The sequence below is a fragment of the Erinaceus europaeus genome, chromosome X (assembly GCF_950295315.1).
Source record: "Erinaceus europaeus chromosome X, mEriEur2.1, whole genome shotgun sequence".
Lineage (NCBI taxonomy): Eukaryota > Metazoa > Chordata > Mammalia > Eulipotyphla > Erinaceidae > Erinaceus > Erinaceus europaeus.
This window is the reverse complement of record NC_080185.1, coordinates 112,304,183-112,320,543: the sequence shown is the minus strand read 5'-3', so window position 1 is coordinate 112,320,543 and position 16,361 is coordinate 112,304,183. Positions and strand designations below refer to the sequence as shown.

The 16,361-nt window shown below is 41.2% G+C and overlaps 1 protein-coding gene across 2 annotated transcripts in view; it reads left to right on the top strand.

Moving 5' to 3' along the window:
* The window catches only part of PDK3 (pyruvate dehydrogenase kinase 3), an 87,280-nt gene that overhangs the window by 44,889 nt on the left and 26,030 nt on the right, over window positions 1-16,361 (top strand). For both annotated transcript variants that reach the window (XM_016193032.2, XM_016193031.2), the window contains exons 5-6: window positions 751-840; window positions 9,906-9,983. In XM_016193032.2, coding sequence (XP_016048518.2) covers window positions 751-840; window positions 9,906-9,983 — 168 coding nt within the window. The remainder of the gene's footprint in view (window positions 1-750; window positions 841-9,905; window positions 9,984-16,361) is intronic.

The following is a 16,361-nucleotide window of genomic DNA, read 5'->3' as shown; positions in this document are numbered from 1 at the left end:
TGTTGGTAAAATCGTAACTTTTTTGGTGTTTTTTTATTTATTTACTTTTTACCAGAGCACTGCTCAGCTTTGGCTTGTGGTGGTGGGGGCGGAGATTGAACCTGGGACTTTGGAGCCTCAGACATGAAAGTCTTTTGCATAACCATTATGCTATCTCCCCCACCCTTTTGATGTTTTTTTATGCAAAAATGTGTCATGACTTTTCTGAGAACCCAGTAGTTAATGTCAGGAGTCATACTGAGGTTATACTGGCTTGGGGAGAGAGTTGGACCTCTGGTAAGGACACTGATCTAGGACCTGCTAACTTCCACTGATGGGCCTTGAAGCACTCTTCCCTACTTCACTGTTTCAGAGACTCAGCCTCCCATCAGTTGTTTCTATGTTCTCACTTTTAAGTCCTTGTGGATGCTGAAATGATCCTTCCAAACAAGGATTTAAAGAAAAAATTCAATGATCTTTATTGGATAGAGGCAGCCAGAAATCAGTAAGGCAGGGGGAAATAGAGAGGGGGAGAGAGAGACATCTGTAGCAGTGCTTCACAGTTTGTAAAGCTTTTCCCCTGCAGGTGGGGGCAGGGGTCTTAAACCTGGGTCCTTGTACATTGTAACATGCGCTCAACCAGGTGCGCCCCCAAACGAGGTGCGTACCTTTTCAGTCTCCTAGATGCCTGTTTCTTAGCTTGACCATTTCAGCTGCTTTTTATCCCCAGCTGCTTTGTGTTTAATCCCTCTCCCATTTGTGTTTGTTTAGCACTCCTATTTGGCGGCGACACCAATCCTGCTCACCCTAAACACATCGGAAGTATTGATCCCACCTGCAATGTCGCTGATGTAGTGAAAGGTAAGGAGCCCATTGCTGTGGCAGCCATGACGGCTCAAATAGGATTGTGCTTTATCAAGGCAGCTTGGCTAGCAGGTTATGTTGCTAACATTGCTGATTCATCAAGCCAGTTGATCCAAATATGACCTGTTCTTTTTAGGCAGTTCAGGAAAGGAAGCATAATTAGTAATGTTCAAAGTGGGAGTTTGTTCCTCATTGATTAGGGTTTGTTCTATAGTTTTAAACAGTGAACATTTGTGAGCTGAAATAACAGTCTGAGCTTTGATTGCCAGCATCTTAACATTTCAGAAAAATGCAAATCCTTATAAAATTAGTCTGGATTCATATGTTCATAAAATTGAAGTCTCTGTGGCCAGTGGGCTTCGTGAGTTATTTGGAAATAGCTCGACACTGTTCCAGTCTGAGTCATAGGGCAGAACATAACCCTGGAGTTGGAAGCTCCCAGTATCTGGACAGTTAGCGTGAACAGTGGTTTCCTCCTTACTCACTTAAGATGCATACTTTCCCTAGAAAGCCTTTCTAGTTGTAAGTGATCCACCAGGTTCCTGTGCCCTTTCATTTTCTCCAGCATTGTGGGTATTCTGCAGCCTCAGCTCCTCAAGCTGCCCCTCCCCAGGTTGCATCTCTCACTGTGATCCCTTCTCTCTCCTCTAAACACACACCATGCACCAACACTCTTTGAACTGTGTAGCTTGGTGCATAGCAAGCAGAAGAGGGTCCTCTCTACTTGGGAAAGTGCTCAGGACTGCCTCAGGCAGAGGGCACTTTGCTGCTGGGGTTCAGAGGGCTGTACTTAGAATCTCTGTCTTTAGATGGTGCATATCATCTCCTCAGTGAGGCCTTACCCTTAGGTTACTTCCCTTTTTTACCAGAATAGAATGAGCAAGGTAACCTAGTAGGAAACCTGAACATCTCTTATTCCTGTAGACAAGGAGTGAAGAACCTGTTTTTGGCCAAGGGCCATTTGGGTATTTATAACATTATTTGTGAACCATACAAAATTATTACTTTGACACTTGAATTAAAATCGACACTTAATGTTGTAATGATAAACCTCTGGTTACCTTGGCAGGACCAAGCCAAATGATTATATGGCCTGCATGTCAGATGTTCCCCACTCCTGACTAAAGCAAAATTTAAGTCAACTTTCTGCTGAGTTGTTGGAAAAGTTAAGACATTTTTTACTGTATTTTTCCCCCTTTTTTTTAATTTAAGAAAGGATTAATTAACAAAACCATAGGGTAGGAGGGGTACAATTCCACACAATTCCCACCACCCAATCTCCATTTCCTACCCCCTCCCCTGATAGCTTTCCCATTCTCTATCCCTTTGGGAGTATGGACCCAGGGTCACTGTGGGTTGCAGAAGGTAGAAGGTCTGGCTTCTGTAATTGCTTCCCCGCTGAACATGGGTGTTGACTGGTTGGTCCATACTCCCAGTCTGCCTCTCTCTTTCCCTAGTAGGGTGGGTCTCTGGGGATGGGGAACTCCAGGACACATTGGTGGGGTCTTCAGTCTAGGGAAGCCTGGCTGGCATCCTGATGACATCTGGAACCTGATGACTGAAAAGAGTTAACATACGAAGCCAAACAAATTGTTGAGCGATCATGGACCTTTCCTGTATTTTCTATGCAAAAAATGCATCATGACTTTCCCGAGAACCCAATATTTCATTCTCCATGGGCCCTACTTTTAGTTCACTGAGTGTTAAGACAAGAGCAAAGGCTTTTTCTAGCACAAAAGATAAGAAAAAACACTTGTGGTAGAAATTCTTGGAAATTCTGCTGCATCTTTTAGCAAAAAGGCACTGGAGTTTTCACCCTCAAATACCCTAGGAGCAGCAGAATCAGCGGTTCTTTCCAGTACCCTGTAAGCTATCACTGTACATGTCAGTTCCTCTGCTTCTTAGTGAAGCCATACAACTCCTTTCTGTTATTATTTTTTTACTAGTGCCATGAATTAGAACCAGGGCCTCAGATATTCCCTTCCCCTTTTAAGGGCAGTTGGTATTTTCACTGACTTTTAAATTTCTCCTTGGGTCCCCTGAGATTTCTCACTCACTCTGCTCAGAGTTGTCTCCTCTAGTGCTTTTCCTCCCTTTTGTTTTAGGAAGCTGGATTTAAAGGGAATGGGTGTTCTGCATTTTCATGAGAGCTCTGAGTGGATTTTTTAGTTGTGAAATGTTACATCATTTATCATTTTACCTGGTGTCTAATCCAAATGACGTGTGTGTGTGTGTGTGTGCGTGTGTGTGTATAGATGCCCTTGTGTGCCTGTGAACATGCCTCTGTATGCATGTGTACATGGCTTTGTGTGCATGCGTAAGTGCTTCCTGATGTTTGGGTGTGTGCTTTAGCCTCAGGGACCTTAATGAGCAATGAGGCGTGATTCCACTCTCAGATCGCATAGGAAACTTTTACATAGAAGGGTAGGGACAATATTTTTATTTTTGACTAGATGGTTGTATAAATGTGTGAAAGTGGGGTGCATCTTGCATAACATGAATTGAAAGTGCTGCAGAACACTGAAGCGAGGCTCCTTACTGCTTATTTAGCACATTAATATCTACCTTTACACATCTGCAAATTACAGACTCGTGGCACCGAATGCTAGAATTAGGGTTGTAAAGCAGTTCCTATTATCCTTGGGGAAGTGCCTTCCGTTGTGACCCTTTTCCCTCCTTTCTTTGTAAGAAACCAGAAAATAAAATGGGAAATCCTGTGGTAAGATTATTTTAAAGGTGCAAACTGAAAGACTTGCTGTAAAAGTCGGCTCTCACAGCTGTGTTCACTTGCCTGTGTTGTTCCTGTACGCCATAGTGCTTTGCATAATAACATACAAATGGTATCCTGAGAGTGTGTCATTATTCTGGTTCAGAAATAATGTCTTGTGCTCTCATTTTGGGCTCTTCAGGCTGCAAGCCATAGAGTTCTACACATGTGAGCTCAAGAAACAGATTTGTCAAAAGAACCTAGTGGGTCTGCTGGCAGTCTCGAGGGTAGGAGGCATTTTACCATTGGAGCTATGAAAATTGCAACCAGAAAACAGGAAACAAGATGGTTTTCTATATACCTTTACCACTGCACCTGCCAGGTCACAGCCCCTTTGCCTCTCTGTTCCATCTGCTTATGGCAATGGTGGGCCTGCCGGGCCCTGCCTGAGTATTGGAACCTTCAATTCCCAAAGATGAATTTCATTGCCTCATCCTATTTTTTTTATAAATATTTATTTGAGAGAACTAGAGCATTACTCTGGGATCAAACTCAGGGCCTCATGCTTCAAGTCCTGTGCTCTTCCATGGCATCACCTCCTGGGTCTTGAGGTCCATGTATTTACTCAGGGCCACGAGTTTCAGGGAGCTGGTCAACTGACAGATGGGTAGCCCTTCTGGGAGGTCCTCAGCCCTGCTCTTCTACAGTCGGCTGTGAATTGGAGGGAGGGAGGGAGGGAGAGTGTCAGTGTCTAAGGAAACCCTGCAGGCTCCTACTCATGTTGGGCTTGAGGCTGAAGGATAAAGATAGACACACGGTATTAGAATTTTTTTTTTCTCCAGGGTTATTGCTGGGGCTCGGTGCCTGCACCACGAATCCACTGCTCTTGGGAGACTATTTTTCCCATTTTGTTGCCCTTGTAGTTGTTATAGTTGTTGTTAGATAGAACAGAGAAAAATGGACAGAGGAGGGGAAGACAGAGAGGGGAGAGAAAGACAGACACCTGCAGACCTGCTTCACCACTTGCGAAGTGACCCCTCTGCAGGTGGGGAGCTGGGGGTTCGAACTGGGATCCTTACGCCAGTCCTTGCACTTTGCGCCATATGTGCTTAACCCACTGGGTGGTAGCCCAGCCCCCGGTATCAGAATTCTTCCAAGCTTAAAGGGTCTCCAAAACAGCAGCACATACCTGTGACTTTGTAATGTTGACTGGTTATTTGCACTTACAGTTCTGGCACTGGCTTCTGAAACTGGAACTTTATGTCTTCTGAGTCCTCTCAGCACTAGCTCAAATTCATCCTGGTCAAGACTCTCATATTTACAAACAAGTGATCATGTGTATCAGTGATACTCATCATTGATAGCTGAGTTCTATGGTGGATTTTGAGCAGAAAAAACAATTTTTTTAAAGACTCTAATATATAACCTCCACAATCTATTTTCCAGATTCCTAAAAAGTGATTCCTGGCTATCTCATAGTCTTGTAAACCTCTGTTAAATCACTAATGAAAAAACTGATTAATGAAAAGGATCACAGGTCAATTTTTAAAGTATTGATGATAATTTGTAGGGAAACTTTAAAAAGTCTTCTTCAAATGTGGTTTTAGGAACCATGCTGGAACTTTGAGTCATAAGTAGGCTACTGTACCAGAGCTCTTCCATTGCACATAATATATCTGTATAGTACTTTTTCTTAGTAAAGCTATTAGAATCTCATGCTGCTTGGCAAATGTAAAGGAAGGGTTCCATTTTTGCTCTTCTTGTGTAAGGGAAACCCCAGTTTTTCCCTATGGTGTGATTCTTCCCTGTGTGTTTCCTTTACGTTTACAGAGAGGCCACAGATGGTCACCAAACACAGGGGTCCCCACACCTAGCAGTTCTCTGAGATCCCAATTGTGTGTCCTGTGGTTAAACTAATTCTGACACTGGTTCTCCCCCACCCCCCTCAGAGAAAGTATCTGGTCCTACCCTAACCCTAACCCTAACCCCCCATCCACTTAAACACTTCAGATACCAGATGACTATGCTTCTGACCAACTTGCTGTGTAGACAGGAGCTTCTGAGGAACTCATTGGTGAATGAGGGTAGTTTGCTGGGAGGGTGGAGGCAGCTCACTGTACTTGGGGAGACTGACATTCTCCAGCCTATTCAAGGATGTGATCCGGAAGTGATACAGAGCACAAGATCTGGTGGGCCTGATCACTGGAGCATCTCTCTCCATGGCTATGGGTGCCTCACTGCCTCCCAGTGTGGACATGTTGGCCCTCCTGGAAGCCCTGGACCCCCATGTGTGGAGGTGTCCTCTCGGGGTTACTAACACCATCTTAGCCCTCTCCCTCTGTCAGCAGGAGCCTGAGAGCCTGAGCCTCCTGTCCTGCTGGGTCTTTCTGCTGATGGGCCTCAGCAGGGTCCAGTCACACTTACCTCAGTGCAGCAAGAGCTGGTGGCAAACGCTAGAAGAAGAAGCAAGAGCTGGTCACAGATCTGTTCTGACACAGGAGTTTCTCAGCCAAATCTCAGGGAGAGAGGCCCCTCGGGCTCAGTACTGAACAGGTTGCAAGGATTTCAGGGGCCCTGTGGCAGGAATCAGGTAAAAAACCTGTGCCTGTTTCCCCCCTAATATCTCACAGCAAGCAGGTGTCACGAACTTGCAGTTAGTGGGATTAGCTGCTTTCCTGTTTTATAGTGAATAATGAAAGCCAGTGTTTAAACATCTTTAAAGATGTTCCACACCTAAAGTTTTTGTTTGTTTGTTTGTTTTTGGTGATATGTTGGCTTTGTATATAGACAATGAAGCATCGTGTTTCAGATTTCAGTATTTGTTGGTCTGTAAGCGAAGCAGTATTAGAAGTTCCTGGCCAGCTTTGTGCTATCATGTCACTAGGTGGAGATAGAGCATTGTTTGGTACTTCTGCCAGAGCAAAAAAGAGTCTTGATTCTTTATGCAAAAATACTCAATGGGTATTTGATGAGATTTATTATACCCAATGGAAAAGATTGTAAATTTAATATAATTATACATTTTCATTTTATTCTTGCACTTCATTCTTTATTAGGGTTTGAATTCAGTCCTAATTTATTCTTTTCTTTCTGATCAGCTCTTTTCTACTTTTTTCCTTCTATTTTTTTCTTCTATTACTTCTGAGTTACTCTAATGTCTCCATTTATAGTTTTTCATAGTGGCTTCTAAAAATTAAAATATTCTGAATTTTTAACTCTTAGGTCAGATATGTGAAATTTTAATGAGATAGCAAAATGATGTAAACGAACCAAAAACTTAATATTTTAACATACCCTTTTCTTTGCATTAATTTAGCCTGATGGTGCCAGACTTTTAACATTTAAATTCTATAAGACTTATTTTGTCCTTTGTGTCTTTCCCTCTTGCTATTTATTACCTTTGAACCGTAAACAGCTATGTACTCTGTACACAGTACTGGTATGGAAACAGAAAAGAAGTATGAGCCTGTCTCCAAAGAACTGAAACCCCCTTGAGAATATTGCAAGTGTACCCATGAACATTTCAAAGTAATTTGAAAGCATGTCTTTTCTTCCCTCCCTCCCTTCCTAAACCATAACACTGCTCAGCTCTGCCTTATGCTGGTTCCAGAGATTAAACCAGGGATCTCTGAGTCTTGTGTAGTCACTGTGTTTTCTCCCCAGCCCTTGAATATTTCCTCTTTAGAAGTTGTAAAGGTGGGGGCTGGCTGGTAGCTCAGCGGATTAAGTGCACATGGCGTAAAGTGTAAGGACCTGCATTAAGGATCTCTATTCGAGCCCCCAGCTCCCCACCTGCAGGGGAGTCGCTTCACAGGTGGTGCAGCAGGTCTGCAGGTGTCTGTCTTTCTCTCCCCCTCTGTCTTCCCCTCCTCTCTCCATTTCTCTCTGTCCTGTCCAACAACAATGACAGCAGTAACAGCAATAATAATAACAACAACAGTGATAAACAACAAGGGCAACAAAAGGGAAAAAATAGCCTCCAGGAGCAGTGGATTCATAGTGCAGGCTCTGAGCCCCAGCAATAACCCTAGAGGCAAAAAAAAAAAAAAAGTTGTAAAGGTGAAACTAAAAGAGAGATCTTACTTCGGAAAAACAGTTCCTCAAATGTTTAAACAAAGAGCTACCACATGATCAAGCAGTTTCACACTCCTAGGTACAGGCCCAAGAGAAATGAAAACATATGCTTACAAAATATCTGAATGTGAACATTCATAGCAGCATTATTCATAATAGCCAAAAAGTGGAAACAGTCCAGATGTCTGTCAACTGATGAATGGGCTAACAAATGTGGTATATTATACAATGAAATGATATTTAGCAGCGGAAAGACGTGAAGTGCTGATGATACATGCTACAACATGGGTGATGCCTGAAAGCATTTTTCAAGATGAAAGAAGCCAGACAAAATTGATGATTATGTATTATATGACTCTGTTTTTATGAAATCAGTCTAGAATAGCCAATTTATAGAGATAGACCAGATTTGTGGTTGCCTGTGACTAGATAGGAGGGAGTGATTGATGATGGCTGTTGTCAACACAGAGCTACTGAGGAGCCTCAGTACCACCCACTGTGGGTGTGTTTGCCCTTCTGAAAGCCCTGAGCCACCACACAGGGCGGGTTGGGTGGAGGGAGGGGCTGATGCATGACCCCTGTTGTAGCATGTATCATCAGTTCTTCATGTCTTGTCCAAAATGAAGATGGGGTTTCATTTTAGATTGATGAAAGTGCAAAGTGGCTTGTGATGAATGCACATCTGTAAATAACTGAAAACCCTTAAGCTGTAGGTAGACATATTTTTATAAAGTGCTAGGGAATGAACCTGGGGCCACATGCATGTATGGTATGGTTGACCTTCCTCTCTGAGGAAGAGGAGAAGGAGGAGGAGAAGGGAGTGGCGGGGAGACCACACCACTCTATATGGAGTTTCCTTGGCACTGCCCATGGGTTGCTGTGTGGTATTGGATGAACACAGGGCCTCCCACATGATAAGCCATGTGCTTTAATTCCTGAGCTATTGCCTGCATGTACACTTTGTATGAATGAATTTTATGATGTGGAAATTCCATCTCAAATAAGGTTAAAAAATATTATTAAACGGTTTAAAATTATCAAGCCACAGAATATTTATTGACCACCTGTACAGGCATATGTTAACTTCTTTGCAAGTAAGACATAAACCCTGCTCTCAAATTGCTTATAGTTCAAAAGATATAAATGAAGTATGTAACTGTGTGCTTTTGCTTTCTGAACTTGGTTGCTGTGTTTTGGGATGTAGCTTCCTGAACTCTCTCTTCTAGCTATTTCTCTAATGGCCTTGATCATCTTATCCTATCTTTTCATTGTTTCCAAAGGCAAACTGTTGCTATTTGAGCTCTGACAGATATCAACTCCAGCCTGTTACCTTTAATTAACGTAAAGGATATTTTTAAGCAATGTCTCCAATAACTTAAATTACACGGCTATGGAAACCCGCCCATTCAACTTTGTTTACAAATCAGTTTTAAATTTGAAATGAACACATCATAAAGCTCTTGGCATAAAGGAGATGGCATAGTGCTTATGCAGAAGGCTTGCTTGCCTGAGGCTGTGAGGTCTCAAGTTCAATCTCTGGCAGGATCATAAGCCACTGGCGAAACAACAACAAATAAAACACAAACTTCTTTGTCAATATTGCTTTTTAACTTACAACAATTATCTTTTCACTGCAATTTAGCTAGGTTGCAGGCTGCAGTTTACAAATTTTCATTTAAAATGCCTTTTGGAAATATTTTAAAATTAAGCAAGTGTATGATTAATAGATTGCAGGCCATAATGTTGTAAGTCTAATATTTTGAAATCATGGTTATCAAAACTTTAAAGAAAGAGGTTTTTGATTCACTTATAGATTTCTGGTATAGTCAAGGCAAATTTTTTTAATGTTTGTTTATTTTCCCTTTTGTTGCCCTTGTTTTTTATTGTTGTTGTTAGATAGGACAGAGAGAAATGGAGAGAGGAGGGGAAGACAGAGAGGTGGAGAAAAAGAGAGACACCTGCAGACCTGCTTCACAGCCTGTGAAGCGACTCCCCTGCAGGTGGGGAGCCGGAGGCTCGAACCGGGATCCTTCCGCCGGTCCTTGCGCTTTGCGCCACCTGCACTTAACCCGCCGCACTACTGCCTGACTCCCAAGGCAAATATTTTTTAAAGACAGTAGTTGACTCATTTCATGTCTATCAGCATAGAAATGACTTATTCTATTAAAACTTCCGCCCCTCACTCCTCTCCCCTTCCCCTCCTCTTTTTCCCCTCTCTCCCTCTTGCACTCTCCTTGTGTCTTTATTGTCAGTGCAACAGCTAATTTGTTTTCTTTTGCAGATGCATATGAAACCGCCAAGATGCTGTGTGAACAGTATTACCTGGTTGCTCCAGAACTGGAAATCGAAGAATTTAATGGTAAAAGGAAAATACTTTGAATCTTATTTATAGTGAAACTAAAATGTGTTTATACCTGAACTATATATATTTCAGTGAGATTCTAAAATTGTGCAGCTTTTTTATCATCTGTATCTTTGTAAAACATTTCTATGCCTTTGGTCAACTAGGCACTTTATTGTAAGGAATTTTGTATAGACATAATGTAATTTGTTAGAACTCAAAAGTTCTTAGGACGGAAGTCATCAAGGTGGAATATCCACCAAGACACAGATACAAAATTTGTGTTAATATAAAGTTAAATATTCAATAAACAAATAATGTTTATTAATCAAAGAAGTATAAAGCCACAGAAAAAATACCATTTTTTGTTTATCAAAATGGCGGCAATTAAAAATTTTAACGCTCAGAATTGTTGCCCAGAAAAATACTCTTTCACCAACAATTTTACATTTCTGGTACAAGTTTAGATTGATAGAACCTTTCTCAAAAAATGCCAACAATGCTCATTTTCTTCAGCCCAGAAAATTACTATTAATGATGGCCATATTCTTTAGTACATTAAACTTTATAAAATATGTTATACAGAAATAGAAATGTACACAAATTTATGTATGAAAAGAATGATCATAGTGGTTTATTTACAGAGAACAATTAGAAAAACAATTCTAGTTTTTCACAGCAGAGCATTTTTTAGATAAGTATAACTACACCCATAAGTTGGAACACTAGGGAGTCACTTGAAATACTGAATTTTATGTCTGAGAAAAGTTGAGGGATTTTTAATACAGCCTATAAAAGTTTGCAGTACTGCAAGCTCATTGGGAAATGTTCTGTAGGATTAAAAACACCCAGATATCAGCAAGCACTTTTTGGATGGTGTGATGATAATTGACTTGATATTGATCATATGATTCTACATTTAGTGATCATTCCCCATATTCCATATAAGCAGTGAAGATGTGGTGTGTGTGTGTGTGTGTGTGTGTGTGTGTGTGTGTGTGTGTGTGTATGCGTGCGCCGGTGGAAGCATTTCTGCAAGGGATGTGTGTGTGTTTGGAGGCTAAGAAAATCTGTGAATGTGTGGAAGCTTCTTTAGGCTAGCCTCTGAGATGGGAAATGATTGAGTCCTTGGGATGGGTATTTAAAATTAAAAACATGCCAAATTCCCTTTCATAACTATGCCTAAACTATATCTCTCTTATAATAAGATAAAAATTATGAAGAGACTTCAGGCTATTGCTGTAGGATAGTCACCCCACTATTCTGTTAGAACATATGAAATCAAAGCTGCTTTCACAGTCTGGTGGGTTCGCTGAGAATAGCTGTGCCCCTGTTTTGAGTGACTCAACTACCGGGACTGAGTGGACTTGGCTTCAGTATTTCTGAGCAGAAACATCTCTGGACTCTTAATTTCTTCCTACTAGCTAGGTGGGTCTTAACCTCACTGTCCAGTTTTGTGCTGGTCAGGTATAAAACTGAAACCCACAGGTAGTCATTTCTATAGATAAGAACCATTTAAGTTACAACTGTTCTGCAACTTAAATTTGCTCAGAGATAGGGGAAAAAAAAAACCCAGCCCCCCCAAACACAGGATACTCTAATTTTTTTCTTTTTTAAAAAATATTTATTTATTCCCTTTTTGTTGCCCTTGTTTTACTGTTGTAGTTATTGTTGTCATCGTTGTTGGATAGGACAGAGAGAAATGGAGAGAGGAGGGGAAGACAGAGGGGGAGAGAAAGACAGACACCTGCAGACCTGCTTCACTGCCTGTGAAGCGACTCCCCTACAGGTGGGGAGCTGGGGCTCGAACCGGGATCCTTAAGCCGGTCCTTGCGCTTTGCACCACATGCGCTTAACCCGCTGCACTAACGCCCGACTCCCTAAGGTTTTTCTTTTTCTTTTTTTGATTCATTTAAAAGTTTTTTTTTATAGCTTTTTTCAGATACAACCCTCAGGTGACTCCATCATAATACTTAGGAACAAAGTGAAATTTACTTAAGCATAGAACTAAGTCCTTCTCTTTGATTTTTTGAGGAATTTGACTGCACCAGGGATATTTGTACAAGGGTCCCCTTCTCTCCACATCCTCTTCAGGGGTCATTGTTCTCTTGGATAACAGCTTTTTTCACAGGTATGAGGTTGCTTTGATAAAATAATACAGGATGTCTTGCTTTGCATTTCCCTAATAAAAATGGTGAGCTGGGGGTCGGGCGGTGGCGCAGCAGGTTAAGCGCATGTGGCGCAAAGCGCAGGGACCGGCGTAAGGATCCCGGTTCGAGCCCCCGGCTCCCCACCTGCAGGGGAGTCGCTTCACAGGCGGTGAAGCAGGTCTGCAGGTGTCTGTCTTTCTCTCCCCCTCTCTGTCTTCTCCTCCTCTCTCCATTTCTCTCTGTCCTATCCAACAACGAATAGCGTCAACAAAGGCAATAATAATAACCACAACCAGGCTACAACAACAAGGGCAACAAAAGGGGGAAAAAAAAATGGCCTCCAGGAGCGGTGGATTCATGGTGCAGGCACCGAGCCCAGCAATAACCCTGGAGGAAAAAATAAATAAATAAATAAATAAATAAAATAAATAAATAAAATTAAAAAAATAAAAATGGTGAGCAAGTTCATGTGAGTCAGATCTCTGGATTCCACATATGAGTGATTATGCTTAACAAAATAAGTAAAGAGATGAAAGATAACTGACAGATGGTTTCAGTCATTTGTAGAATCTAGAGATCTGATTCACATGAACTTGCCAAAAAAAAAAATCCAAACAAAACAGAAACAAGCAATCTGTATGACTTGTGAGAACTCTAGGAGGCTGGATATACAAAACTTTTTTAAATTTTATTTTTAATTTCTTTATTGGGGAATTAATGTTTTACATTCAACAGTAAATACAATAGTTTGTACATGCATAACTTTTCCCAGTTTTCCATATAACAATACAACCCCCACTAGGTCATCTGTCATCCTTCTTGGATCTGTATTTTCCCCACCCACCCACCCCAGAGTCTTACTTTGGTGCAATACGCCAATTCCAGTTCAGGTTCCACTTGTGTTTTCTTTTATGATCTTGTTTTTCAACTTCTGCCTGAGAGTGAGATCATCCCATATTCATCCTTCTGTTTATGACTTATTTCACTCAACATGATTTTTTCAAGGTCCATCCAAGATCGGCTGAAAACGGTGAAGTCACCATTTTTTACAGCTGAGTAGTATTCCATTGTGTATATAGACCACAGCTTGCTCAGCCACTCATCTGTTGTTGGACACCTGGGTTGCTTCCAGGTTTGGGCTATTACAAATTGTGCTGCCAAGAACATATGTGTACACAGTTCTTTTTGGATGGGTATGTGGGGTTCCTTAGGACATATCCCCAGAAGAGGAATTGCAGGATCATAGGGTAGGTCCATTTCTAGCCTTCTGAGAGTTCTCCAGACTGTTCTCCACAGAGGTTGGACAAATTGACATTCCCACCAGCAGTGCAGGAAGTTTCCTTTGTCCCCACACCTCTCCAGCATTTGCTGCTGTTACCTTTTCTGATGTATGACATTCTCACAGGAGTGAAGTGGTATCTCCTTGTTGTCTTTATTTGCATTTCACTGACAATCAGAGACTTGGAGCATTTGTTCATTTGTTTCTTGGCCTTTTGGATCTCTTCTGTAGTGGGGATACAAAACTTTAGTGGTGGGTGTGGTGTGGGACTATACAATATAATCTTATAATGTTGCAACATACAATTAATAACAAAAATATAAAGAAAAATGGTGAGTATGTATCTGTTGTTCCTCTAGATGTTGTATTTGGAGACATGTCTGTTTAGATCCTCTACCTTCTATTTTTTGTGTGTGGAGACAAAGCCTTGTGAATGTGCAATTTTGCCACTTCCAGGCCACTTTTGCATTCAGGTAGAGAGAAACAGAGAGGATGGGGGAGGGGAGGGGAGGGGAGGGAGAGGGAGACACTGAGACCATTGCCCCAGAGGATCCAGTGGCATAGCAACTTCTATGTTGTGCTAGGTCTTGAACCTAGACTGTGCAAGTGGCAAGACATGTACCCTACCCAGTGTGTTAGCTCTCCAGCCTCCTTCCCATTTTTTTTATTGTCAATTTTGATCAGTTCTTTGTATATTTCCAATGTTAACCCCTTGTTAGATGCATGGTGTGTGCAGATAGGATAGCTTCTCCTGCTCAATAGGTTTTTTTTTTTTTAAGTTTCTTTTGTTGTGCAGAAGCCTTTTAGTTTGATGTGTTCCAATGTGTTTATTTTTGCTTGTTTCCTTTGTCATTAAAGTCGAGCCTTCAAGTTCCCAAGCATATCTCTAAGGTTAATGTCAATAACTGTTTGGCCTATATTTTCTTTTTATGCATTTTATGGTTTCAGGTCTTACCTGCAAGTGTTACTCCCATTTTGAGTTAACTTTTGTGCATGGTGCTAGCTAATAGTTTAGTTTCATTCGTTTTCAGGTAGTTGTTAGGTTTTCCCCAAACCACCTATTGAAGAAGCTTTCCTTAAGATCTTGGTTTCTCTGTTGTGAATTAGTTGTCCATATATGAAGGGTTTTGCTTCTGGACTCTCAGTTCTGCTCCATTGATGTATCTGTTTTTATTCCAATACTTTAATTCCCTTCACTTTGTAATATAGTTTGAAGCTGCGGTGAAGTTGCCTCCATTTTTTCCCTCAGGAGTAATTTTTCTTTTTGAAGTTGCTTTTGTTTTTTTAGTTCAAACCGTATTTCATGATCTTTGGTTCCGTTTGTGACGGATGTTGTTAGGATTTTGAATCTGAATGTTGTTTTAGATAGTCCAGTCTTTTAAGGAATGTTCTTCCAATCCAATCCATAGCACAGAGTATCTCTCTGTGACTCCTGTTTCTCTAAATGGTGTCTCATACTTTTCTATGTACAGACCTTTCACTTCTTTGGTTAAATTTATTCTAAAGCATTTCATTCTTCTTGATGAGATTGTAAATAGGATTGTTTCTTGATTTCTCTTTCTGCTAGTTCATTATTTGCATATAGAAGTGCAACATATTTTTGAAAATTAATTTTGTAATCTGCCACTTTACATTCATCTTCTGTTTCTTCTCTTTAAAGATTCATTATTTATTAACAAGAGAGAGATGCATGGAAAGGAGTGGGGAGGGAAAGAAAGAAGCTGAGAGACTGACAGACCCACAGCATCATCACTGTGGCACTTGCAGTTCCAGAAACTGAACTTGGGGCATCCTGCATGTTTTACTCACTGTGCCACATCCCAGGTCACTTAGCCATTATTTATTTAAAACAAAAACCAGCTTTTTTTTTTTACTATAATCTTTGGAATTTTCTATGTTACCGTGCCATCTGCAAATAGTTGTAATTGATTTATTCCTGTCCAACCTGAATTGCTTTTATATCCTATTCTTTTTTTTTTTTTAGTATGATGTTGACTGTGTGTTTGTAATAGTTGGTCTTTATCATGTTGAAGCAAATTGCTTCTATGCTCTTTTTATTGAGGTAAAAAGATGTTGAATCTTGTCAGGTGCTGTTGTCTTGTGTCTGTTGAAATGACCATGTATATGGTGGTAGTTTTTCCTTTTTTAAAAAAAGAATTTACAGCTTCCCCAGAGGCACACCTTACTAGGGAAAGAGAGAGGCAGACTGGGAGTATGGACCGACCAGTCAACGCCCATGTTCAGCGGGGAAGCAATTACAGAAGCCAGACCTTCTACCTTCTGCAACCCTCAACGACCCTGGGTCCATGCTCCCAGAGGGCTAGAGAATGGGAAAGCTATCATGGGAGGGGGTGGGTTATGGGGATTGGGTGGTGGGAATTGTGTGGAGTTGTACCCCTCCTACCTTATGTTTTTGTTCATTAATCCTTTCTTAATAAAAAATTAAAAAAAATAAAAATGTTATACAAAAAAAAAGAATTTATTTATTCATGAGAAAGATAGGCAGAAAGAAAAAGAACCAGACATCACTCTGGTAAATGTGTGCCGTGGGTTGAAGTCGGGGCCTCATGGTTGAGAATCCAGTGCTTTATCCACTGTGCCACCTCCTGGACCACTGAGTTTTCCTTTTATTGATGTGTTGCATCACATTTATTGGTCTGCATATGTTGAGCCACCCGTGCAAAGGACTGCATTTGAACTCTAGTTAGCTCTGTGCTGGCAAAGCCGATTGGAAGCAGGTGATGAGCCCCTCAAGTAAATAAGTTGCTGTATAAGGACAGAGCGCCTGTGTTTTCCACAGTGTGACATCTGCTGTTGTTTTCTAGGGAGAGGTCAGCTCCAGATACCTCTGACTTCTTTTTCAAAGCTGTGTGGGATAGCATGGCATCCTGTTTGGGGTGTTGCTGTTCCCAGCAGGTGACTTTGGCAGGTGTCAGTGGTTGCCTCTTGCTCTCTCATCAGCGCTTC